Source organism: Mustelus asterias, chromosome 29 (genome assembly GCF_964213995.1).
Source record: "Mustelus asterias chromosome 29, sMusAst1.hap1.1, whole genome shotgun sequence".
Classification (NCBI taxonomy): Eukaryota; Metazoa; Chordata; class Chondrichthyes; order Carcharhiniformes; family Triakidae; genus Mustelus; species Mustelus asterias.
In genome coordinates, this window is record NC_135829.1 from 4,360,093 (window position 1) to 4,387,869 (window position 27,777).

Genomic DNA, 27,777 nt, shown 5'->3' on the forward strand with positions numbered 1-27,777 from the left:
GAGCACCCGGAGGAAACCCACGCAGACACGGGGGGAATGTGCAAACTCCACACAGACAGGCACCCGAGGCTGGAATTGAACCCAGGCTAGAACAAACAGGCGGCACGGTAGCACAGTGGTTAGCACTGCTGCTTCACAGCTCCAGGGATCTGGGTTCGATTCCCGGCTTGGGTCACTGTCTGTGTGTAGTTTGCACATTCTTCCTGTGTCTGCGTGGGTTTCCTCCGGGTGCTCCGGTTTCCTCCCACAGTCCAAAGATGTGCGGGTTAGGTTAATTGGCCAGGTTAAATTGACCCTTAGTGTCCCGGCGTGCGTAGATTAGCGGGTAAATATGTGGGGATATGGGGATAGGGCTGGGTGGGATTGTGGTTGGTGCAGACTCGATGGACCGAATGGCCTCTTTCTGCACTGTAGGGTTTCTATGATTCTATGAATCTGGGTCCCTGGTGCTGTGAGGCAGCAGTGCTAACCACTGAATCAAATCAAATCAAAATCTAACCACTGTACCACCGTGCTGCCTGTTTGTTCTAGCCTGGGTTGCTTTACCTCACGTTAAAGGAAATGTTCAGTGGTTTTGATGTTCAGTAAGATAGCAAAACCTACAGACTTCTCATTTCCCTCATTCTTCCTTTACTGTTTACAGCAGAGATGTGCAAAGTACAGCCCTGCCGCCAACTGGCCTACTCACGGTTTGTTCCGTTAGCCTTGAGATTTGGCAACGGCTGATGTTGGTGCTGTTACCTCACTAATGGCCAAATCCTGAACCACTCCATTAGTCAGAATCGGCAACCTGTCGCCCATGAGGCTCCGTAATGAGCACCCAAGCAGCCCATAAATACACACAGGTTTTTGACATTGATGCAACAGAGATAAAGGACAAAGACAAAATACTGCAGCTGCTGATAGCCTGAAGTAAGAATAGAAAATGCTGGAAAACCTCCTCGGGTCTGGCAGTATCTGGGGAGAGAGAAACAGGTTGATGGTCTTTCACCCAATATTTCAACCAACTGAGGGAATTGATGGTGTGAATGTCGATGAAGGCCAAAAGCAAACCTCCTCAAGGTATAACTTGCTCACATTTCAGGGCAGTACGGTGGCACAGTGGTTAGCACTGCTGCCTCACAGCGCCAGGGACACTGGTTTGATACCCGGCTTGGATCACTGTGCAGAGTCTGCACGTTCTCCCCGTGTCTGCGTGGGCTTCCCGTGGGTGCTCCGGTTTCCTCCCACAGTCTGAAAGACGTGCTGGTTAGGTGCATTGGCCGTGCTAAATTCTCCCTCAGTGTACCCGAACAGGCGCCAGAATGTGGCGACTTAGGGGATTTTCATAGTAACTTCATTGCAGTGTTAATGTAAGCCTACTTGTGACACTAATAAATAAACTTTAACATTTAGATCTGATGCCGAACATGCACACCGTGTAAGCTTGTGAATTATAAGATTGTTTGCACTCGTTAGGTTAGGGAGGACTGAGGAAGGATGTATAATTTGCACAAGTGTAGTTTAGAAGTCAGGAGATATTTATGTTGACAGAGAGTGCTAAATTGTTGGAATGAGTTGCCAACTCCTGCAGTGAGTGTGGATTCACTTCATGCTTTGAAAAGGAAGCTAGACAAGTTCCTAACTGACAGCATCTGTGGAGAGAGAGTAGAGCCAGCATTTTGTGTCTGGATGACCCTTCATCAGAGCAGTTCGAAACATTGCCTCTGTTCTCTCTCCACAGATGCTGTCGGACCTGCTGAGATTTTCCAGCATTTTTCTGTTTTTGTTTCAGATTCCAGCTTCCACAGTATTTTGCTTTTTATTTAAGTTCCTAACCGTGGCTGCCTTTGCTGTGTACAAAGGGTGGGTGGAGTATTTAAGAGATGTGCCTCTCTGGAGCCGGTGTGATCATCTTCAGGGGTCAGAGAGGAATTCCCCAGTCTCTTAAAATGACCGTGTGTATTTTCCTCTTCCAGGAGATTGTGTGGGGCTGGTGGGGAGCAAGCAGGGCTATCTTGTACAGAAGTTGCACTGTATGAGTATAGGACAAACTTGATGGTGTTTTTGAAGGTTCATTGACACCTAGAGCAGGAATCACTTGTTAAACTGAATTGATTCCTGATTCCATTCACCTATCAGCCCCTCCTGAGCACGGGGGCTGATTGGTGAATGTGTTTGAAGAATGGATGGGCCATTGGTGTCAAAAGCAATTCCTTTTTAAATGTCATTTCCTCTATCAGTTTTTCCATTACATCTCAAATCCATCTTCCTTCAGAAACTCATTGAAATATCCCTTGCTTATTTACTGCTTCAACAGCCTCCTTGACAACTTATTCAATAACTCTTTGACTGAATAGGTTGGGACTCGATGAATGAGTGAGCTGAATGGCCTTTACCCCACTCGTGCATTTGTAACTCTTGGCTGTAAATTTTACGTCCTTTGTTTATACTCGCTGTTTTTTTTTGCAGGTTTTCAAAGAGATTCGGAATGAGCATTTCTCCAATGTGTTTGGCTTCTTAAGTCAGAAAGCAAGAAGGCTTCAGGCGCAGTATGATGTGAGTATTCATGAAAAGGGAGCCCTCCCTTCGTAGCATGGAGAAATTTAAAAATAACATTTGAAATTGAGTCGTTGCCAGCCTGGGAGTCGATGTAGGTGAGTGAGCACGGGGGCTGATTGGTGAATGGGACTTGGTATGAGTTCACCCCAACAAGATTCAGCATCTTCAGGAGAGAATCATAGAATCCCTACAGTGCAGAAGGAGGCCATTCGGCCCGTTGAGTCTGCACCGACCACAATCCCACCCAGGCCCTATCCCCATAACCCCATGCATTTCCCCTAGCTAGTCCCCCTGACACTAAGGGGCAATTTATCATGGCCAATCCACCTAACCCGCACATCTTTGGACTGTGGGAGGAAACCGGAGCACCCGGAGGAAACCCACGCAGACACGGGGAGAATGTGCAAACTCCACACAGACAGTGACCCAAGCCGGGAATCGAACCTGGGTCCCTGGCGCTGTGAGCAGCAGTGCTAACCACTGTGCCGCCCATAAGAGGAGATGAAAAGGAGAATAAAGAGACATAGACATGGATTAGTTCTGATGAAGGGTCATCCAGGCTCGAAACGTTGGCTCTATTCTCTCTCCACAGATGCTGTCAGACCTGCTGAGATTTTCCCAGCATTTTCTGTTTTTGTTTTGGATTCCAGCATCTGCGGTATTTTGCTTTTACCTTATTTGACATAGACAAGGATCTGAGTGACTTTTTACTCCACACAGAAACGCCAAGGGATGGACATTAAACAGATGAAGGATTTTGTATCTCAGGAGTTAAAGAACTTGAAACAGGAGCATCGATTACTGAGTCTTCGTAAGTACCTGAGAGACCTAGCCTGGAGTTACATACAGGAAAACTGGTGATTAACTATTGGTGGCACTCGCGTCTGAGTCAGAAGGTTGTGGGTTCAACTTTATTGTTCTGGAGCACAAAAGCTGGACTGACACTCCATGGATTTACTGTGGGAATGTTGCATCCTCAGAGTGAGGCGTTAAGCTGAGGCCTCATCTTCCCTGTCTGACAGCACTGTTTGAAAAAGAGCAGGGAGTTCCCGCCATCTCCAAGACGTTTCTGTTTGTGTGACCTTGCTGTGCGCAAAATGGCTGCCGTTTCCCACATGCTAACGGTCACCAAGTTTCAAAGTGACTTGCATTATATGAAGCTGTAGGGGATGCCGGAGCGACTTGATATAACACAATATAAATACAAATCCCTCCTTTCACCATGGCTCCTTCATTTACGTTGAACCCACAACACATTTTCCTAGGAGAGAGAATCACAGAATATGACGGTGCGGAAGAGGCCCTTTGGCCCATCGAGTCTGCACCGACGCATGAGAGGCCCTGACCTGCCCACCTAATCCCACTTGCCAGCACTTGGCCCATGTCCCTGAATGTTATGACGTGCCAAGTACTCATCCAGGTACTTTTTAAAGGATGTGGGGCATCCCCCCCCCCCCCCTCCACCACCCTCCCAGGCAGCGCGTATCAGACCCTCACCACCCTCAGGGTGAAAAAAAGGGTTTTCCTCAAATCCCCCCTAAATCTCCCACCCCTCACTTTTAACTGACCCTTCAACTAAGGGGAACAGAGAGTAGGGTAATGTCACCTGACGCCATTCACTTTTGGGTACTACCCAAGATTCAACTGCATAATCTGGAAATGTCAAAGTAAGTTATTAATAATTGTAAGACATGATAAGCATAGTGTGGCACGGAAGGAACGAGTGACATTGAATTTATGGGTTCTTCACTCTGTATCTCGGTCTGCTGCAGGCTAATCGATTGAGATTGAATGCTTTGATTAATCAATAACTCCATTATCGTTGTATCACATTGCCTCCCAGGATGGTAGAACTATTGGATAATAGCATTCTTTTCATCTAGGAATTTCTATACTTAACTCGGGCTGTCTGACTACTGAGTGATTAAATTCCCCGAGTACCGCTTGGTCATTCCCGAGTCGGTGCTGGATCAGCTCACCGCGGGATAACCAGCTGCTCTAACTCAGGAATCAGCCAGGATTCTTTCCTCCACGTCACTGACCAGTAACCCCTGCTGGAAAATGCACAGGGGAGGACAGGGTTAGCTGAATTGTGATGTGTTAGAATGTGTAACCGGTGACAACTCTGTATCGGATGTAATGTGACCAATGGTAATGAGCTGTAAGGATCAGCTGACCCAGTAAACTATGGAACCAATTACAGAATGATGTGATGGTCAGCTGACTCACTATAAATAAGAACCTGTTGGGAATTGTGGGGGACTTGGAGTGGCCCAGGACGAGGCTACAAGTTTCAAGTAATGAAGTTTCTTTATTAATCCCTTTCTTTGGTTTATAAGTTGGAGTAAGTTTTGTTATATTTTTATTGTCTGCATTTGAAGAGTTCCTTCCGAAGGAACATGGTGCCCCTGAGATTGAATAGAGTCATAGAGGTTTACAGCATGGAAACAGGCCCTTCAGCCCAACTTGTCCATGCCGCCCTATTTTTTTTAAACGAAGCTAGTCCCACTTGCCTGCGTTTGGCCCATATCCCTCTATACCCATCTTACCCATGGAACTGTCTAAATGCTTTTTAAAAGACAAAATTGTACCCGCCTCTACTACTACCTCTGGCAGCTCGTTCCAGACACTCACCACCCTGAGTGAAAAAATTGCCCCTCTGGACCCTTAGACCTTAAACCTATGCCCTCTAGTTTTAGACTCCCCTACCTTTGGAACTTCCCTACTGTTGACAGCCGACATCATTTTTTTTTAAGAGAGGCAGAGGGCAAATTGGGACATGTGGGAAACCGCAAAAAATATTTGTTGGACCAAGTATCCCTTAAGTTTCTGAATAGCCGATAATGTACATTTCCTTTCTGTGTCAACAACAGGGCCATTTGATGGAAATGACCTTTATTTCACAATGCAGGAATTACTGGGCAATAAAATCATCCACTTCACCTTCTACCATCCTGACAGTTACATCGCACAATGATAATGGAGTTATTGACTAATCGCAATGATCAATCTCCATCATTGAGTTTACAGCAGAGCCAGACATGGGGTGAGGGAAACCTCCAGTACTGGAGAGATTGGGGAGCCAGAGGTCCAAAGACAACTGTTCTTTCTGAGTACATTCCACTCCCCACAGGGCACAACTCAAATTACTCACCACCTGTATCCCAAAATGAAAGGAATCCATCTAATTCATTAGATGGACCTGATGAAGGAGCGGCGCTCCGAAAGCTCGTGATTCCAAATAAACCTGTTGGACTTTAACCTGGTGTTGTGAGACTTCTTACTGTGCCCATCTAATTAATTGGGAGTTGCCGGCGTTGGACTGGGGTGGGCACAGTAAGTAGTCTCACAACACCAGGTTAAAGTCCAACAGGTTTATTTGGTAGCATGAGCTTTTGGAGCGTTGCCCCTTGATCAGGTGACTCTCCTGATGAAGGAACAGCACTCCGAAAGCTCGTGCTTCCAAATAAACCTGTTGGACTTTAACCTGGTGTTGTGAGACTTCTTACTGTACCCATCTAATTAATTGGCATTTGAATGGATCAATGTAAACTCCTCCACTGTCTCCCAGGGGAATCTGTCCCATAGATTAACCACTCACTCGTAGATTGAAATATCCTCTCTTCTAGTTTTGAATTTACCTTCAAGCACAGTCTGTGTCCTTTGATTCTACCATTCTAGACAAGGATATTCTGTAGAATATCAGTGATTAATACTTTACCATTTGTCCTTTCAGACATTGGAGCGTGCGAGTCAATTATGAAAAAGAAAACAAAACAGGATTTTCAGGAGCTGCTAAAGTCTGAACATGGTAGGTGAGGCTCGCACGGAATCCCAGCCGCTGCGTGGCCGGCTCCCTCTCATTATTTTGTTGCAAGTGATGGAATCTAGCTGAAGTGGAAGGGTCCACAAAGCAAGAAGAGGGTGGCAAGAAAGGAGAGAAGTGAGGCACTTGAGGGAGTGGTACTCTGGTGGCACAGTGGGTTAGCACTGCTGCCTCACAGCGCCAGGGCCCCGGGTTCGATTCCGGTCTCGGGCCACTGTCTGTGTGGAGTTTGCACATTCTCCCCGTGTCTGCGTGGGTTTCCCCCGGGTGCTCCGGTTTCCTCCCACAGTCCAATGGTGTGCGGGTTAAGTTGATTGGCCGTGCTAAATTGACCCTAGTGTCAGGGGATTAGCCGGGTAAATATTTGGGGATACGGGATGGGGTCTGGGTGGGATTGTGGTCAGTGCAGACTCGATGGGCCGAATGGCCTCCTTCTGCACTGTGGGGATTCTATGATGGTAATTAGAGAGTCCAGAGTAAGTGTTCTGAGGCACTTCCAATTTCAAGTGGAAGGCGAGGAATTCTGCAGTTTGGTGTTTCCAAGGAAGAATGTGTTTGAGGATACAGTACGGTGAATCTTCATTTCTACCCAGAATGATGGACAATCTGATCGAGAAGGGGGCCAAATGTCACCCTATTGAAGTGATAAATCTTATCCTTGGTGTGAAGGGAAAAACTAGGATTTAGAAACACACCAATTAGGACAGTTGCAGGTATTTCCTTATGTCTGAAGTTGATAGGTTTTTAAAATTTCAATGACAAAATGTGAAATGTATCACAGGGGGGACAAGTCTGATGCCAGAACTGAACCATTTCAACAAGTAAGATCTGGGAGCTAGGCAGACGGCAGGCGGTAAAGGCCCTGTTTCAGAGACTTGTACCTCTTCTTGAAGGAGCGTTCCAAAGGCCAACTCGCCTTTCATTCATTTATCTTTCATTTACTAATATTCTGACATTCCTTTGTGTTTTTTTTGTACGATATTGTTCTCATGGACTGATTTTTTCCTCCACAGCGCTATTGGAGGGATTTGAGATCAGAGAGAGCACCAGCTGTATTGAGGAGCATATTAACCGACAGGTGTGTGGCACCAGTGAATGTGGCTTTCAATCCCTCGGTCACCCTGAGCAGGAGGTATTGGACTTTCAACTGTGGCACAGTGGTTAGCACTGCTGTCTCACAGCGCCAGGGACCCGGGTTCGATTCCCGGCTTGGGTCACTGTCTGTGTGGAGTCTGCACGTTCTCCCCGTGTCTGCGTGGGTTTCCTCCGGGTGCTCCGGTTTCCTCCCACAAAGATGTGCGGGTTAGGTGCATTGGCCATGCTAAATTGCCCCTTAATGATAGGTGGACTAGCTAGGGTAAATGCATGGTGTTATGGGGATAGGGCCTGAGTGGGATTGTGGTCGGTGCAGACTCGATGGGCCGAATGGCCTCCTTCTGCACTGTAGGGATTCTATGAGAAATTATGCCTGGGTAAGAGTGAGTGACCATTGTAATAGTTTGTTACACGTGCTATTCCAGGAAAGCACCAGTACAGGGCTGGTGAATTCATTCACAGAAGCTTACAAACATGGTTATTCCTCACAGTAAACTGGCCTTAAGACCTTATTTTATGGACAATCTGTAATTTTTGTTCCTGCAGAGCATACTCTGGGAGGGGACTTTGGGAACAATCTTCTGTATAATATCACAGCCTCAGGAATGGTATGTTAGTTAAAGCAGTGTTTAAATGAACTAAACAGGCGAGCAAGGTCCCAAATTTAATTCTGAATCACTGGGATAGATGGTGGGTTTCTCCACAATGGATCTCAAGGGAGAAGGGAAATCAGTCTGGGGCGGCACAGTGGTTAACACTAGTCCCTCACAGCTTCCAGGGTCCCGAGTTCAATTCCAGCCTTGACTGGCTGTCTGTGTGGAGTTTGCACGTTCTTCCCATGGGTTTCCTCCGGGTGCTCCGGTTTCCTCCCACAGTCCAAAGATATGCAGGTGAGGTGGATTGGCCAAGCTAAATTGCCCCTTAGTGTCAGGGGGATTAGCAGGGGAAATACATGGGGTTACAGGGATAGGATCTGGATGGGATTGTTGTCGGTGCAGGCTCGATGGGCCTGGGTACAAGGTGGGGGAGAGGGCCTGGGTAAGATGCCCTGTCAGAGAGTCGGTGCAGACGTGATGGACCGAATGGCCTCTTCTGCACTGTAGGGATTCTCTGATTCCCATTCCTGATAACCTGTAATAACTACTGGACGTGCCCTTGTGTATACCCTGGGAGAGGCCTGAATCTGGCTGTGATCTCACCGGGAGAGACCGGAATCTGGCTGTGATCTCACTGGGAGAGACCTGAATCTGGCTGTGATCTCACTGGGAGAGGCCCGAACCTGGCTGTGATCTCCCCACAATCAGCTGGATGCTCCTACGCTCACTCTTCATGCAGATCCATCACAAGAGTTCAGACGAATGAGGGGAAATCTTAGAGATTTATAAAATCCTAACAGGACTAGACAAGGTAGATGCAGGGAGGATGTTCCCGATGGTGGGGGAGTCCAGAACCAGGGGTCACCGTCTGAGGATTCGGGGTAGACCATTTAGGACGGAGGTGAGGAGACATTTCTTCACCCAAAGAGTGGTGAGTCTGTGGAATTCATTACCACAGGAAGTAGTTGATGCCAAAACATTGAATGTATCCAAGAGGCAACTGGATATAGCACTTGGGGGCGAATGGGATCAAAGGTTATGGGGAGAAAGCAGGATTAGGCTATTGAGTTGGATGATCAGCCATGATCACAATGAATGGCGGAGCAGGCTCGAACGGCCGAATGGCCTCCTCCTGCTCCTATGTTTCTGTGTCACCATGATGAGGTACTGGAGGGCAAGTTAGTGAATGTGTTTTTTGGTTGGGGAGGCAAGGAGAAGAAAACGACCTGAGTGTTTGACATTTCCTAACTTACCAGGCAGCCTTTCCTGCACAAATCCCCCTTAATCCCCATCTCATTTCCATCTTTCAGATTTCTCCACTTGAGAGTCTTCGGTTGATGTGTCTCCTTTCGCTGACAGAAAGTGGTGAGTCTGAAGCCTTTGCAGCCTAAATAATTCCTTGACTTGCAACCACGTCAGTCTGAATCTTAAAGGCTAGTTATCATGGAGGCGACACAGTGGCACAGCAGTTGGCACTGCTGCCTCACAGCACCAGGGACCCGGGTTCGATTCCTGGCTTGGCTCACTGTCTGTGTGGAGTCTGCACGTTCTCCCCGTGTCTGTGTGGGTTTCCTCCGGGTGCTCCGGGTTCCTCACACAGTCCAAAGATGTGCGGGTTAGGTGGATTGGCCATGCTAAATTGCCCCTTAGTGTCAGGGGGACTAGCTAGGGTAAATGCATGGGGATAGGGCCTGGGTGGGTTGGTGAGGACTCGATGGGCCGACTGGCCTCCTTCTGCACTGTAGGAATTCTATGATTCCATGATCATTGAACTATAAGCTCTGATCAAATGTGTGAATTTTAAGTGACATGAAAATCATCCCTTGAAACCATTATTATTGTTCACTTCCTTCCCTGGTAATTTATCCCACAGAAATATTACCATTTGTGTAAGAAAACGCATTCTGCATGGCTTCCCTTTTCATTCCTTTCTCCTCTGGTATTTTAGCCCTTGGCCATTGTGAATAATTAACCTGCATTAATTCCCTCTCTAATATTGGAAACTTCAAATGATGTCACCTTGAAGTCACCTCATTTCCAAAGAGAATTAGCTTAGCGTAATCTAGATCTGTGATACCTGGAGTCACCTGCTTTGCTCTCTAGAGGGTGATGATGTTCTCTTTTGCATAATGAGACGGTGAAAGCTATATATTACTTAGGCACCAAACATAGTCATGTTATAGGTTGGCCTGTCAGTCTATTTGATGGCCTAGGACAGGATAGTGCTGGAGTTTAATTGCCTACCTTGCACTGATATAAGGATAAAGTCGCCTTCTCATACAGAATAGGCGGCTGCCAGCTTCAATCGTAGCGGGCTACTCAGATTCCCTGCAACCCCTTGGGATACAGAAGGGCAAAGTGAGGCAGGATTCCCATTTCTGGTCAACACGAATGGACCAATGTGGACACCTGTTGTGGACTACATCTTACGGGCAGCACGGGTGGCACAGTGGTTAGCACTGCTGCTTCACAGCGCCAGGGACCTGGGTTCGTTTCCCGGCTTGGGTCACTGTCTGTGTGGAATCTGCACGTTCTCCCCGTGTCTGTGTGGGTTTCCTCCGGGTGCACCGGTCTCCTCCCACAGTCCAAAGATGTGCAGGTTAGGGGGATTAGCGGGGCAAATACGTGGAGTTACGGGGTTAAAGCCTGGGTGGGATGCTCTGTCGGAGAGTCGGGGCAGACTCAAAGGGTCGAATGGCCTCCTTCTGCACTGTAGGGATTCTTTGCTTGACTGTGATGTCCTTCACCGTTGCACAGCTCACCAGCAATTAATGTTGTGACTCCCATATGGGTAATGGCTACACGAGTGAGGAACTGAGGTAAAAAGTAAAGTTTATTATTTAAAGTCACAAGTAAGGCTTCCATTATCACTGCAATGAAGTTACTGTGAAATTCCTCTAGTCGCCACACTAGGTACAACCACCACTGTGGAAGTGTACCCCTGTGAGGGAACCAGCATCCACAGGACGGGAAGAAAATTGGAGAAAATATTAGCAAAGTAATGAAAAATCATTGATCACAAACAGAAATTGCTGCAACCTGTGCCAGGACATGTGACTCTTTCAGCTGGAAACCATGTTCTAATCATAGTAGAGTACAGCACAGCAGGGGACCATTCTGCCCAGTGTGCCTGTGCTAGCTCATTGCAAGAGCTATGCTCTTTGTGGCAGTCTCCATTCTTTCCCCCCAAAGCCCTGCAGATATTTCCCTTTCAAGCATTTATCCAGTTCCCTTTTGTCCACCACCATTTCAGGCAGTGCCTTCTACAATACAACTCACCGTGTAAAAATATTTCTTCTAACTTTCATTCTGATTCTTATATAAAACTGGTTACTGCCTTCCCCTCCCCCTGCCCCCCTGTTGTAGAAACAGGGTTCTCCCTGTTCACTAAAAGTGGCACGGTGGCACAGTGGTTAGCACTGCTGCCTCACAGCTTCAAGGACCCGGGTTCGATTCCTGGCTTGGGTGACCGTCTGTCTGGAGTTTGTACGTTCTCCCCGTGTCTGCGTGGGCTTCCTCCGGGAGCTCCGGTTTCCTTCCAAAGATGTGTGGGCTAGGTTGATTGGCCATGCTAAATTGCCCCTCGTGTCCCGGGATATGTAGATACGAGGGATAAATATGTGAGGTTACAGGGATCGGGCCTGGGTGGGATTGTTGTCGGTGCAGACTCGATGAGCCGAATGGCCTCCTTCTGCACTGTGGGGATTCTATGAAAACCCCATCTTATTTGGACTCCTCTGTAATCTCCCCATAAACTTCTCTGCTGCAAGGAGATGAATCTTTTTTCTCTCAAAGGATTTTATCCTGAGGTGTTCCCCCATCTTTTCTCGTTACAGAAGCTGACATGTTTTTGTAGTGCCAAACTTTGTCTTTATTTCAGATTTTCAGCATTTGCCATTTTTCTTATCGTTACTTTGTGTGTTTGTATTTCCTGTTATTTCTCCTCAGGTCTGATTTCTAAGGATTATCGTTCTTTGAAAAGTCAGTATCTGCAGGTAGGCAAAGAAAGATGTCACTGTTGCAGCACTGACTGGGAGTCTGAGCTGTTTGGCTAAGTTTTTGTTCTTGGGATGTGTCCAACATTGAGCCAGTGCGGGCGAGCGGCAGGTCCTCTAAGTGGAACATCAGCCTGCATTATTGCTCAGGTCACTTCTGACTCAGAACTAAGACACTGAGCCATTCTTGATGTTCTAAATTGAGGGAGGAATGTTATCCAGGACACTGCTTAGAAACTGCAATTTGTAACTCTACCTTTCCCCAGTGGGTTAAGAAGGTCCTTACAAAAGGCATGGATTAGGGGGAGGTGAGGCTGGAGAGATTGTGGGTGGAGAGCTTTGTGGCCAGATTGGGAAGGAGAGAAGAGGAAAGTGGTGGAAGAGGTCGGGAAGAAGTGTTGCTTAGCCCACTCGCCGTCCAAACACTACAACACGTTTGTCTTTCCTGAAGTGGTGAAGATGGGGGGGAAAAGTCCACCTCAATCTGGCAGGGCTGGACAGACTGGATGCAGGAATGTTGCTTCCTCTGGCTGGGGGTGGGGGTCTCGAACAAGGGGTCACGACTAAGGATGCGGGGTCGGCCATTTAGATGAGGAGGAATTTCTTCACTCGGAGGATGGTGAATCTGTGGAATTCGCTACCATCCTAGGCTGTGGAGGCCAAATCACTGAATATATTTAAGAAGGAAATAGAGATCGAGGCTTAAAGGTAACATGGGGTATGGAGAGAGTGTTGGAGTGTGGCGTTGCGATAGAGGATCAGCCATGATCATATTGAATGCAGGAGAAGGGCCGAATGGCCTGCTCCTATTTTCCATGTTTCTTCTGGAGGCGTCGGAGCTACAATACAATTTGTTGAAGGTGATGATGTTGTGCTTAAATCACAATTACCAAAAGCACATTATGTAGAACTTAGTGTTATTCTCATGGCTGTCCTCATTATGCAGGCCTGCCCACTCATTTACCCATGGCTAATGGACACATTAAACAAAGGGTGAAATTGACACCCACACCCAGAGTGTCTGATTGATCGATACATTGTCTACCCAACTATGAAATTGACAATGTGATCTGACACACAATCCAGCCATAATGTGATTGAAACAAGCAGTGATATTTACTCCACAGCCGACCTCAGTCACTATGCATTATTGATCAACCCAACATGGTGTAAACGTCAGCTCGCCTGGAGTCTGGCCAGCTTGCCTTCTCTGAATAGAATGAGATTGTTGGTTTTGCGGTTCCTGAATTTACAGATTGGGGCTTGGTCTATGAGTAAGGAATATAAGACCATAAGATATAGGAGCAGAATTAGGCCACTCGGCCCATCGAGTCTGCCCCGCCATTCAATCATGGCTGATTTTTTTTCTCATCCCCATTCTCCTGCCTTTTTCCCATAACCCCGATCCCCTTATTAATCAAGAACCTATCTATCTCTGTCTTAAAGACACTCAATGTCCTGGCCTCCACAGCCTTCTGCGGCAAAGAGTACCACAGATTCACCACTCTCTGGCTGAAGAAGTTCCTCCTCATGTCTGTTTTAAAGGATCGTCCCTTTAGCCTGAGGTTGTGCCCTCTGGTTCTAGTTTTTCCTACTAGTGGAAACATCCTCTCCACGTCCAGGACTCCAGGACCACGTCCATGATCATGACTCTTCAAGATTGTGGGATAGTTGACTTCTGTTGACATCATAGAATTCCTTCAGTGCAGAAGGAGGCCATTCGGCCCATCGAGTCTGCACTGACAACAATCGCACCCAGACCCTATCCCTGTAATTCCATATATTTACCCTAGATAATCCCCCGACACCTAAGGGTCAATTTAGCACGGCCAATCCACCTAACTCGCACATCTTTCGGAGTGTGGGAGGAAACCAGAGCACCAGAGGAAACCCACGCAGACACGGGGAAATGTGCAGACAGACAGTGACCCAAGCCAGTAATCGAACCCGGGTCCCTGGCGCTGAGAGGCAGCAGTGCTAACCACTGTGTCACCGTGCCGCCCCAATGGGAGTGTCAGATAAAGTGATCGATGTAAGATCCAAAAGTGTGCAGGTTAGGTTGATTGACCATGCTAAATTGCCCCTTACTTTCAGGGGGATTAGCAGGATAAATAAATGGATTATGGGGATCGGGTCTGGGTGGGATTGTGGTCGGTGCAGGCTCGATGGGTTAAATGGCCTCCTTCTGCACTGTAGGGATTCTTTGCTATAATTAATATCTGACTGTATTCTAGCTGTTTCCCATTAAAGTTTGCATGGGGGGTTGAGTTTACCTTTACTGCAGTGGTAACGAACAGACCACTTTTGTTTTGCGCTCTCTAGCAGTGTACACTGTCCTGATCTGTAAGCCCGTTCACATTTATTCCCCTCCAGAGTTACGGTTATGATCACATCCTGACATTCGCCAACCTGAAACAAATCGGATTATTGACAGAGCAGCAGCCGGGGGAGACTCTGACTGCGGTGGAGAGCACCATGGGGAAACTCGTGACGGACAAAGCAGTCGGTGAGGCGACATTGGGAGCCCAATGTGATGATATACTAGACGCTGGGAGATTGTAGGAGAGTTATTTATTGATATACGTTAGGAGATTATAGGAACTTAATTTGCACCATATGTACAAAATGATGGTCAAAAACTGAACTATTTTAATCACATCAACAGTTTCCTCCCCCATTGTTAAAAGAAAATGTTTTCCTGATGATTTAATTTGGTGAACACACTGCCTAGTGTGGTACTGACCTATCAGTTACCTTAACTGTGTTGCGTTGTCTAACCTTAGCTGGGTGGAGGTAGATGAGTTACAGCACAATAGGTTCCTTTTTTATTCATTCGTGGGACATGGGTGTCGCTGGCTGGCCAGCATTTATTGCCCATCCCTAGTTGCCCGAGGGTAGTTGAGAGTCAACCACATTGCTGTGGCTCTGGAGTCACATGTAGACCAGACCGGATAAGGACATCAGTGAACCAGATGGGTTTTTCCGACAATCGACAATGGTTTCATGGTCATCAGTAGATTCTTAATTCCAGATATTTTTTATTGAATTCAAATTCCACCATCTGCCACGATTCGAACCCGGGTCCCCAGAACATTAGCTGAGTTTCTGGATTAATAGTCGAGCGATAATACCACTAGGCTATTATCTCCCTTCTTATCGTGAGGCTACAGGTAGCACTTTTCCCTCTAAATCAGAAGGTCGAGTACATAACCTCGGTGCTTCTGGATGAGACATTAAACTGAGCCCTGTCTGCTCGGGTCGGTATAAAAGATCCCATGAGTAGAGCAGTTCTCCCCAATGCCCCTGATTAATATTTATCCCTCAATCAACATCAGTAAACAGATGATCAAATCCTTATCATGTTGCTGTACCTATTCTGACTGTTGCCTTCATTAAAACAGAACCAAACTTCACGCATGCTTTAGAAGCGGCAAAACATTTTGGAATGTCCTGTAGTTGTGAAATGCAGCTTTCTACTTTTGTCAAATGTATGTGCTTGGATATTGGGCGAGGTTAGGGTTGGACTTGGCTGCGCTGATTCGTGATGTAATAACTCACCATCTCTCATTCTTGTTGCATTCCTAGTCTTCTGTCTCCTTGGTTGTGACGTTCTGTCTCACTGATGCTGACACTGGCTGCTAAGTGGCCAGATAGTGATTATAGAACATAGAACAGTACAGCACAGAACAGGCCCTTCGGCCCATGATGTTGTACCGAGCTTTATCTGAAACCAAGATCAAGCTATCCCACTCCCTATCATCCTGGTGTGCTCCATGTGCCTATCCAATAACCGCTTAAATGTTCCTAAAGTGTCTGACTCCACTATCACTGCAGGCAGTCCATTCCACACCCCAACCACTCTCTGCGTAAAGAACCTACCTCTGATATCCTTCCTGTATCTCCCACCACGAACCCTATAGTTATGCCCCCTTGTAATAGCTCCATCCACCTGAGGAAATAGTCTTTGAACGTTCACTCTATCTATCCCCTTCATCATTTTATAAACCTCTATTAAGTCTCCCCTCAGCCTCCTCCGCTCCAGAGAGAACAGCCCTAGCTCCCTCAACCTTTCCTCATAAGACCTACCCTCCAAACCAGGCAGCATCCTGGTAAATCTCCTCTGCACTCTTTCCAGCGCTTCCACATCCTTCTTATAGTGAGGTGACCAGAACTGCGCACAATATTCCAAATGTGGTCTCACCAAGGTCCTGTACAGTTGCAGCATAACCCCACGGCTCTTAAACTCCAACCCCCTGTTAATAAAAGCTAACACACTATAGGCCTTCTTCACAGCTCTATCCACTTGAGTGGCAACCTTTAGAGATCTGTGGATATGAACCCCAAGATCTCTCTGTTCCTCCACAGTCTTCAGAACCCTACCTTTGACCCTGTAATCCACATTTAAATTAGTCCTACCAAAATGAATCACCTCACATTTATCAGGGTTAAACTCCATTTGCCATTTTTCAGCCCAGCTCTGCATCCTATCGATGTCTCTTTGCAGCCTACAACAGCCCTCCACCTCGTCCACTACTCCACCAATCTTGGTGTCATCAGCAAATTTACTGATCCAGCCTTCAGCCCCCTCCTCTAAGTCATTAATAAAAATCACAAAGAGCAGAGGACCAAGCACTGATCCCTGCGGCACTCCGCTAGCAACCTGCCTCCAATCCGAAAATTTTCCATCGACCACCACCCTCTGTCTTCGATCAGACAGCCAGTTACCTATCCAATCGGCCAACTTTCCCTCTATCCCACACCTCCTCACTTTCATCATAAGCCGACCATGGGGGACCTTATCAAACGCCTTACTAAAATCCATGTATATGACATCAACTGCCCTACCTTCATCAACACACTTAGTTACCTCCTCAAAAAATTCAATCAAATTTGTGAGGCACGACTTGCCCTTCACGAATCCGTGCTGACTATCCCGGATTAATCCGCATCTTTCTAAATGGTCGTAAATCCCATCTCTAAGGACCTTTTCCATCAATATGTGCACCATAATCCCTATGTGGTACCGGCTCATGACAACTCTCCTCGTAGTTTGTGGCACCGTAGGCTGCAGCTCCAAAACTGTGCTCCTCTGCGCCCCGTATTTTGCTGGTTTACCTCCCTGGTGGTTTTACATCATCACTGTAAACGAATTATTTATTTTCAGGGAAGTTGACTGATGCCTTTTCATCTCTGGCCAGGAAAAGCCATTTCCGAGCTCTGAGCAAGCGGCTGAATCTGGTAAGCACTGGGAGAAACAATACTAAAGAATTGGACAACATCTTTAACGAAGAGCCCAAGCTCCCCTGATGTTTCACGGGATAAATGCCCTATTTGTTGTGGAACTGTGTCAGTTGGGAGAGGGAAGTGGGTGTCCTTGTGCACCAGTCGCTGAAGGTAAGCATGCAGGTGCAGCAGGCGGTAAAGAAGGCAAACGGTGTGTTGGCCTTCATTGCGAGAGGTTTCGAGAACAGGAGCAGGGATGTGTTGCTGCAATTATACAGGGCCTTGGTGAGCCCACACCTAGAGTATTGAGTGCAGTTTTGGTCTCCTTTCCTGAGGAAGGGTGTTCTTGCTCTCGAGGGAGTGCAGCAAAGGTTTACCAGGCTGATTCCAGGAAAGGCGGGACTGATGTATGAGGAGAGATTGACTAGGTTACGATTGTTTTCACTGGAGTTCAGAGGAATGAGGAGGGATCTCATAGAGACTCATAAAATTCTAACAGGTCTAGACAGGGTAGATGCAGGAAGGATGTTCCCGATGGTGGGGGAGTCCAGAACCAGGGGTCACAGTCTGAGGATTCAGGGTAGACTGGTTAGGACGGAGGTGAGGAGACATTTCTTCACCCAAAGAGTGGTGAGCCTGTGGAATTCATTACCACAGGAAGTAGTGGGGCGGCACAGTGGTTAGCACTGCTGCCTCAGTGTCAGGGATCTGGGTTCAATTCCTGGCTTGGGTCACAGTCTGTGCGGAGTTTGTACGTTCTCCCCGTGTCTACGTGGGTTTCCTCCGGGTGCTCCGGATTCCCCCCTCAGTCCAAACATGTGCACATTAGGTGAATTGGCCATGCTAAATTCTCCCTCAGTGTACCCGAACAGGCGCCGGAGTGTGACGACTAGGGGATTTTCACAGTAACTTCATTGCAGTATTAATGTAAGCCTTACTTGTGACTAATAAATAAACTTTACTTTAAAAGTTGATGTTACAACATTGAATGTATTCAAGAGGCGGCTGGATATCATAGAAATCATAGAAACCCTACAGTGCAGAAGGAGGCCATTCGGCCCATCGAGTCTGCACCGACCACAATCCCACCCAGGCCCTACCCCCACATATTTACCTACTAATCCCTCTAACCTATGCATCTCAGGACTCTAAAGGGCAATTTTTAACCTGGCCAATCAACCTAACCCGCACATCTTTGGACTGTGGGAGGAAACCGGAGCACCCGGAGGAAACCCACGCAGACACGGGGAGAACGTGCAAACTCCACACAGACAGTGACCCGAGCCGGGAATCGAACTCGGGACCCTGGAGCTGTGAAGCAGCAGTGCTAACCACTGTGCTACCGTGCCGCCCTTGGGGCGAATGGGATCAAATGGGATATAGCACTTGGGGCGAATGGGATCAAAGGTTATGGGGAGAAAGCAGGATTAGGCTGTTGAGTTGGACGATCAGCCATGATTTGATGAATGGCGGAGCAGGCGCGAAGGGCTGAGTGGCCTCCTCCTGCTCCTATCTTCTATGTTTCTATGTTATGGAACTCAGCAGGTCCTGCAGCATCTGCAGAGTGATCCCTACAGATGCTGCCGGAGTGGCTGAGTTTTTCCTGCATCGTCTGCTCTTGTTCCAGGATCTGCAGTATTTTGCTTATTTTTGAGTCAGTTATGGTGCAGCCTCATTTGGCCGAATAGCCTCTATCTGTGCTGTACTAGTCCATGATTATCTCTGCTACTGAAGGTGGGCAGAAGTCATGTTTTTGCCTCTGTTAGTCTGTCTGTAAACAGTGTATCTCAAAAATCTAATGCATGGATTTGAACCAAAACCTGGTACACGGTGTGGCCCGAGGAAGAACTAATTGCCTTTTGGCAAGGATGCGGATCTGAAACTGGGAGATTTTTTTCAAAAGACTTGTTAACACTGGGAGATAAAGCAAATTGATTTTTATTAGCATGTTGTGGGTTGTTTGATTTACAGTATTGTGAATTGTCGAAGTTGCTGTAGTGGATTTGTCACAGCTGTCAAAAAGTGAGCAGAGTTTTCAGAGCAAGTTGTTGGTCGGGGTTTGACCTGAACTCGTCTCAGTGAGATGGAAGTTCTTAATTAAAATACCTCTTTTTTTTCGGCTAGGTAGTTCCAGAGCATCGACCAGGCTGGGATAAAGCTTGAGGAAGAGTTGTGTAATTGTAATAACATTGGGTTAACAGAGTGCGGCAGAGGCATGCGCTCTGCTGAGTGACCTCTTCACTCATTGTCGTGTCTCCTGTACCATCGCACTCAACATCTCCTGTCCCTTTCCAGATTCCCCGCACCGAGGAAGAGTATGATCTGAAGGTGCCACGGAACATGGCCTATGTATTCAGTGGTGCATATATTCCACTGAGCTGCAAGATTATAGAACAGGTGAGTTCTGTGCAGTCCCGAACACACACAAGGCAATCCACTGATCTACGCAGCGAGGTGGATAAAAACCTTTGTGTTATATGTTGGAGGGTCAAATGGAACTGTTGTACTATTTAATTAAACTCTCAATTAGTTATTATTTTGAAAATTTTAAATTAATTTCTTTGCTAGATATGGAATAAATCGGTTTAGTTTGTAGGACGCAAATATATTTTCTCATTTTTGACTAATTAGCAAGCATGTGATGTAAGGAAAACCTTTCATTAGTGACATCACATTGCTGATCAGTGCCAGTGAAAAGCACTAGCGTTCCAAAACAAACTCAGTGCATACTATTAATACGCCCGAATACTGACAGTGCGGTGCTAACTCTCCCCATCACTGACGGTGCTAACTCTCCCCATCACTGACGGTGCTAACTCTCCCCATCACTGACGGTGCTAACTCTCCCCATCACTGACGGTGCTAACTCTCCCCATCACTGACGGTGCTAACTCTCCCCATCACTGACGGTGCTAACTCTCCCCATCACTGACGGTGCTAACTCTCCCCATCACTGACGGTGCTAACTCTCCCCATCACTGACGGTGCTAACTCTCCCCGTCACTGACGGTGCTAACTCTCCCCGTCACTGACGGTGCTAACTCTCCCCGTCACTGACGGTGCTAACTCTCCCCGTCACCGACGGTGCTAACTCTCCCCATCACTGACGGTGCTAACTCTCCCCATCACTGACGGTGCTAACTCTCCCCATCACTGACGGTGCTAACTCTCCCCGTCACCGACGGTGCTAACTCTCCCCGTCACTGACGGTGCTAACTCTCCCCATCACTGACGGTGCTAACTCTCCCCGTCACTGACGGTGCTAACTCTCCCCGTCACTGACGGTGCTAACTCTCCCCATCACTGACGGTGCTAACTCTCCCCGTCACTGACGGTGCTAACTCTCCCCATCACTGACGGTGCTAACTCTCCCCGTCACTGACGGTGCTAACTCTCCCCGCCACTGACGGTGCTAACTCTCCCCATCACTGACGGTGCTAACTCTCCCCATCACTGACGGTGCTAACTCTCCCCGTCACTGACGGTGCTAACTCTCCCCATCACTGACGGTGCTAACTCTCCCCGTCACTGACGGTGCTAACTCTCCCCGTCACTGACGGTGCTAACTCTCCCCATCACTGACGGTGCTAACTCTCCCCGTCACTGACGGTGCTAACTCTCCCCATCACTGACGGTGCTAACTCTCCCCGTCACTGACGGTGCTAACTCTCCCCGTCACCGACGGTGCTAACTCTCCCCATCACTGACGGTGCTAACTCTCCCCGTCACTGACGGTGCTAACTCTCCCCGTCACTGACGGTGCTAACTCTCCCCATCACTGACGGTGCTAACTCTCCCCATCACTGACGGTGCTAACTCTCCCCGTCACTGACGGTGCTAACTCTCCCCGTCACCGATGGTGCGCGGTGCTAACTCCCTGATCACGCGTGGTGCACGGTGCTTGCTTCGGGGTTTTTGCTGTTACAGACGCTGTATAAACACAGGTTGTGCTCTTTTTCTCTCTCACTGCCCCATGTTGAGTGTGATGTCTCTTTGCAATCCATTAGGTGCTGGACCGTGATGGTTGGGCAGGAATGGAAGAGGTGTCTCGGTTACTGAACAATAATGAATTTATCACTGTGGGTAAGTTTCTTAATTGCTGCGATCTGTAATTCGATTACAAGGTGGTGCTCTCTCCAAAGTGCGCTAAGCCATTTGCGTTTGCTTCTAATTCCCTCACATTGTGGTCTCATCCGCATTCTAAAGATGCTAAGGGCTGCTGCAGCACAAGTGCGTGGACATTGAAAGTCCTGCAGCCTCTTGGTAGGCCCTCATGTAGCCCAGGGGTGGCTGTTTGACTGGATGTTTAGTGAGGACAGAATTGCCGCCTTGCAGCGAGAGAATAACTTGTGAGACTCGTGCGTAAAGAATCGACCAATTGTGCGAGATACGTGCAAGTGGAACTGTTAGATATCTGGGATAGTGTAGGCTGGAGATGGAAGAGGGGGTGGTGAGAAAAAAAGCACTTCATAACTTCAACATCTTATGACCTACTCCTAGCGGGTTGCTGTTCTGTGTCTGAAGTGTTGTCCATGTGTTTTTTTTTTCCAGAAAGACCCACAGATGCGGGACCTTGTAACAGTGCACAGAGAGTCATTCTTGTGGTGTTTCTCGGAGGCTGCACGTTCTCAGAGATTGCAGCATTGAGGTTCTTGGGCAGAGAGAAAGGTAAGGGTCATTATCTGTAAGCGCACAAGCCTCCCCTCAGCCTCTTCCGTTCCAAAAGGCTGGCACGGGTACAATGGGCCAAATGGCCTCTTTCTGTTCTGTATCATTCTGTGATCACCATCCCTGGACAAGGGAAGAGTGAAGAAATAAAACTCTCCCATGTTCCTATCCTAATAGGAGAGAGGTGATGGACTTGTGGAATTACGGCCAGTCTCTTAATCCAGAAACTCAGCTAATGTTCTGGGGACCCGGGTTCGAATCCCACCACGGCAGCTGGTGAAATTTGAATTTGATTTTTTTTTTAAATCTGGAATTAAGAATCTACTGATGACCATGAAACCATTGTCGATTGTCGGAAAAGCCCATCTGGTTCACTAATGTCCTTTAGGGAAGGAAATCTGCTGTCCATACCTGGTCATTGAATTGAATCATAGAATCCATTACAGTGCAGAAGTAGGCCATTCGGCCCATCGAGTCTGCACCGACCACAGTCCCACCCAGGCCCTATCCCCATAACTCCATGCATTTACCCGGGCTAGACCCCCTGACATTAAGGGGCAATTTAGCATGGCCAATCCACCTAGTCTACACATCTTTGGACTGTGGGAGGAAACCGGAGCACCCGGAGGAAATCCACGCAGACACGGGGGGAATGTGCAAACTCCACACAGAGAGTGACCCAAGCCGGGAATCGAACCCGGGTCCCTGGCGCTGTGAGGCAGCAGCGCTAAGCACTGTGCCGCCGTGCCACCCTACTGCCCCCTGGTCTGGCCTACATGTGACTCCAGAGCCACAGCAATGTGGTTGACTCTCAACTGCCCTCCGAAGGCAACTAGGGATGGGCAATAAATACTGGCCCAGCCAGTGACGCCCATGTCCCACAAATAAATTTTTTAAAGAAAAGGAATTTCACACAATTGCTTGTCCAGCAGGGGTTTGCTCTTGACTACAATTCTTTCTCTTCATCTTTCTCACAGGGTACAAGTTTGTTTTTGTTACCACGGCGATCACAAACAGCTTTCGCATGCTGGAATCTCTGCTAGAATCATGAAAAAGCACCGGCTTCCTCAGTTAACAGTGCCACAAGAGAGCTGGAGTGGAATCAAATTGAACCCAGGGACTTGCATCCACCTCACTGTATAAACTAACTAACTGGAGTCTGATAACAAAGAACAAGAGGTCCCTGATACCTGCAGGGACCACGGGCACGTTTGGAGATTTAAAATCCAACTGTGGCCAATGTTTTTTTTTGAGGCACCGAGCCTATAAAATGGCAGTGTGCAAATGTGATTTGTGGATTGGATCTGTTGAAATCCTCCCCTCGAGGCAGAGGAATTTGCCTGGATATAACTATTTATTTGGGGGCAGGTCAGAATGGATTCCAGCTGAAGAGGCAGTAGTGAAGCACATACAACACATTCGCCTCAGCTGAAACCCAAGAGAACTGGATTTACACTTGATTGGGACGGTTTTTGGAGAAAGGAAGACGCGTGCAGCGCCTTTCGCACCCCCGGAGTGCTTCACAGCCAGCGGAGTACGTTCAGCCTGTAAACATCGTTGCTTCTTAGACAGGCGCGGCTGTTAGTTTGTGCACAGCAAGATCCCACAAATGGCAATGGGATAATGACAGGGGCAATTGGGGATTCCGCATTGATCCCCCCATTGCCAGCCTCTCGGACAGCCAAGAATGTGAACAGCGCTCTCCGCTTTATCGGTGAGACCTCACCGATTTCCGAATGGGAGTGGATTCGGAGAACCGAAATTATGTTTGCGGAGGAATGTTAGAATTGAGTGACGGTCTGCAGAGATGAAATGGGAAAACGAGGAATGCTAACGGAAATAGGGTTAATATTTTGCATTGGGTCGCTTGCTTTTCTGACCCAGCATCTCAAACGAGGCAATGGGGCCTTGTCTTTTGAAATAAGGTGTAGATTAAGAATTGAAGATGATGATTTGCAATGTTCATTATTGAGAGAAAATGTTCTAATTTCTGTACAGGAGCTAAATTGCTGCGCTGTGGATGTGGTGGGCTATTTTAATTAATTCAGTTTTATTTTATGCCAAAACTGAATGATCTGTAGGGCTGGAAGTATTCTGCCCTGAAAACATATGAAATCTCTGTAAATATCTGTGGTGCGTACATTGTATTTGAGGGAGTGCATTTATTTAATAGATCCCATGGATTAAAGTATTCAGTGAAAGCATCTTTTATATCCCTACTTTCCTTTCCTGCTCACCTGAAGCCACTGAGTCCTCACTCCTCGTACTTCAGTTGATGCGGGGGGACCTGTTACAGAAGATATTCTAATGTGGTGATGTGTGGAGTGGGGTGGAGGATTAAATCAAGAGGATTAAAGCAAAGCCTAATGAATACAGTCTTACTTCCTTATCCTCTTCTTCCCTTGAGGGACATAAGGCAGTTTCTGTAACTTGATGCTATTGTTACAGGGTGGGATAGGTGGCTACACACCCAGCCCCAAACCTGGAGGACCAGTTTGCTCTTTGTCGGACCTTTCTCCTGAGACCTGTCTGGCTTGGTTAGACCTACCAAGAGCCGACATAGCTCTTAGGATCCCTAAGGCACTCAAGCCTCCCAGTTCAAGGTGATAGCAAGGGGAGGAATTAATACAGTCTGCACCAACATATTTTACAGCAGGGTTGACTAGACACAGATCAGGAGCCCTGACTGATTTTTCCTTCCTGGGGCCCTAGTGTGCTGGAGACCAATTGTAACCCCTTCAACTATTGTACAAACTGTAATCAAATCACTCAAGACAGACTGAGCATGGAACCTGGCTTTCAGTATCACAATGAACCATTCCAAAGCAGATGCTTTTGAATTTCCCAATGATTTCCCCATTTAGTGCATTGTTACTCTGATCTTCTGCATAGTTATGATTTTGATTTGATTTATTATTGTCATGTATTAACATACAGTGAAAAATATTGTTTCTTGCGCGCCATACAACAAAATATACCGTTCATAGAGAAGGAAATGAGAGGGTGCAGAATGTAGTGTTACAGTCATAGCTAGGGTGCAGAGAAAGATCAACTTAATGCGAGGTAGGTCCATTCAAAAGTCTGACAACAGCAGGGAAGAAGATGTTCTTGAGTCGGTTGGTACGTGACCTCAGACTTTGTATCTTTTTCCCAAAGGAAGAAGGTGGAAGAGAGAATGTCCGGGGGGTCCTTAATTAAGCTGGCTGCTTTGCCGAGGCAGCGGGAAGTGTAGACAGAGTCAATGGATGGGAGGCTGGTTTGAGTGATGGATTGGGCTACATTCACGACCCTTTGTAGTTCCTTGCAGTCTTGGGCAGAGAAGGAGCCATACCAAGCTGTGATACAACCAGAAAGAATGCTTTTTATGAATATAAGCTACTGATTAAAATCTCCAAATACATAAAAACATGAAATCATATTCTCCTTGATATAAACAGACAATGTATATTATTTATTTCTAAAAGTGTGCTCGTTTTTTTCCCCTTCATACCAACTATAAAAGATGATCTTGGAATTAAAAAATAGACAGTGTCAGAAGTGACAACACGTCAGAAAAGGTGACTTCTTCCATCTCACCAGTACTCTTCAACTGAAGCAACTCTTTCTAACTTAGTTTCTCTGCTCCCGTAGTTATATATATATATATATATTTTTTTTTTTTTACATTCCTCCTCTTCAAACTACCCAATTTACTTCAATCTGGTAAAATGGTTGCTACATCAGTTAATTAGTCAACGTCAAAATGGTGAACTTTCTGAATTGGACTATTGCTACTTACATTAAGATGTGATTTAAGCATAACCAGCATTTTATTATTGGTGAAATTTGAAAGTTTCGGTTTCCATAGATGTGAAATTTCACCGGTACACTTATACTGTTATGATGTGGAGATGCTGGCGTTGGACTGGGGTGGGCACAGTAAAAAGTCTCTCAGCACCAGGTTAAAGTCCAACAGGTTTATTTGGAATCACGAGCTTTTGGAGCACTGCTCCTTCATCAGATGAGTGCCGGTACTACTGCAGTCATTCACCTAATGAAGGAGCAGCGCTCCGAAAGCTCGTGACTCCGGATAAACCTGTTGGACTTTAACCTGGTGATATACTGTTGGCCCTGGAACTGAGAGTCTGTGTTGTGCACTGAACCGCTTAACTGTGTTTATGTATATAATGTATAGTAAATTTATTTAAAAATGCATTTAATGCATACTGGATTGAGATTAACATCTGAAATTCAGTTTGTTTTGTGTATCTTAAGACATTTTGTTTGTTGCAGAATGTGAGCAGGTTGTTCTGATTTTACCTTCTCCCTAGCAGGTAGCAAGGCCTAATGTCCCATCGAAAAGATGGGACCTTGGACAGATGAAGCACTCTAGATTAATTAGATTGATTCCAGAGATGAGGGGTTTGTGGTGTGAAGAGAGATTGAACAGTTTAGGCCGATACTCTCTGGAATTTAGAAGAATGAGGGGAGATCGAATGATAAAAGGAATGGATAAAGTAGACGTGGAGCGGCTGCTTCCTCTTGTGGGGCATTCTAAGACGAGAGGTCATAGTCTTAGGATAAGGGGCAGCAAATATAAAACAGAGTTGAGGAGAAACTACTTCTCCCAAAGGGTTGTGAATCAGTGGAATTTGCTACCCCAAAGTGCGGTGGATGCTGGGACAGTGAGTAAATTTAAGGAGAAGTTAGACAGATTTTTAATTGGTAATGGGTTGAAGGGTTATGGGGAGAAGGCAGGAAAATGGGGCTGAGGAGCAAATCAGCCATGATCGAGTGATTGGAGGCAGCAGTGCTGGTGAGAGATTAATTGAATTGTTTATTTATTTAATTAGTCAGCTAGTGTGTGTTTTATTTTGGCCTTTACTTTTGCAGTTGTATTTTAAGTTTAAAGTGAAAACTGGAAGTGGGCTGCTAAGGAGTCTGGGAAGGGTTTTTTAAGCGCGTGAAGTATAAAAGGTAGGCTGCAGTATACAGCGGGCAGCGTCGGGAGCGGGCAGTGTAGTGAGTGGGAAGCAGAGTGTGAGCTATAAGGCTTTGGCTCACAGGGCTTAGGCAGTAAGGGCGAGCAGGGGTGAGTTTAAATTCATTTTTGCACTTTCTACCTGATACTGGCAAGGTATCTAGAGGGGATGGGTGTGCAGGCAGTGCTATGTTCCTCTTGCACTATGTTTGAGGTGAGGGACGACGACAGTGTCCCTGCTGATTACATATGTGGGAAGTGCACCCATCTGCAGCTCCTCCAAAACCGTGTTAGGGAACTGGAGCTGGAGTTGGATGAACTTAGGATCATTAGGGACGCAGAGGTGGCCATAGACAGAAGCTTTAGGGATACAGTTACTCCGAGGAATGAAAACAGATGGGTGACGGTGAGAGGGGCTGGGAGGAAGCAGTCCGTGCAGGGATCCCCGGTGGTCGTTCCCCTTAGCAACAAGCATTCCGCTTTGGATACGGTTGAGGGGGATGACATACCAGTGGTGAGCCGCAGTGAGAGGATCTCCAGCACTGTCTGTCTCTGTGGCTCGGGAGGGTAAGGGGCAGAGCGGGAGGGCAATAGTAATTGGGGACTCGTTAGTTAGAGGGATAGATAGGAGGTTCTGTGGCAGCAAAAGAGACTCACGGATGGTATGTTGCCTACCAGATGCCAAGGTCCGTGACGTCTCAGACCGTGTTTTCCGGATTCTGAAGGGGGAGGGGAAACAGTCACAAGTCGTGGTACACATTGGTACCAATGACATAGGTAAGAGAAGGGACGGGGATTTAAAGCAGGAATTTCTGGAGCTGGGCTGGAAGCTGAGTGCCGAGACAAAAAATGTGGTCATCTCTGGCACGTTGC

At 47.1% G+C, this 27,777-nt stretch overlaps 1 protein-coding gene across 2 annotated transcripts in view; it reads left to right on the plus strand.

Moving 5' to 3' along the window:
- Positions 1-26,083, plus strand: part of vps33b (VPS33B late endosome and lysosome associated) — a 45,248-nt gene extending 19,165 nt beyond the window's left edge. For both annotated transcript variants that reach the window (XM_078199973.1, XM_078199972.1), the window contains exons 12-23: positions 2,452-2,538; positions 3,262-3,352; positions 6,278-6,352; positions 7,381-7,445; positions 9,369-9,423; positions 12,007-12,053; positions 14,427-14,559; positions 17,218-17,291; positions 19,572-19,673; positions 21,284-21,359; positions 21,828-21,944; positions 22,922-26,083. In XM_078199973.1, coding sequence (XP_078056099.1) covers positions 2,452-2,538; positions 3,262-3,352; positions 6,278-6,352; positions 7,381-7,445; positions 9,369-9,423; positions 12,007-12,053; positions 14,427-14,559; positions 17,218-17,291; positions 19,572-19,673; positions 21,284-21,359; positions 21,828-21,944; positions 22,922-22,995 — 996 coding nt within the window. In that variant the 3' untranslated portion in view covers positions 22,996-26,083. The remainder of the gene's footprint in view (positions 1-2,451; positions 2,539-3,261; positions 3,353-6,277; positions 6,353-7,380; positions 7,446-9,368; positions 9,424-12,006; positions 12,054-14,426; positions 14,560-17,217; positions 17,292-19,571; positions 19,674-21,283; positions 21,360-21,827; positions 21,945-22,921) is intronic.
- The last annotated feature ends 1,694 nt before the right edge of the window (positions 26,084-27,777 follow it).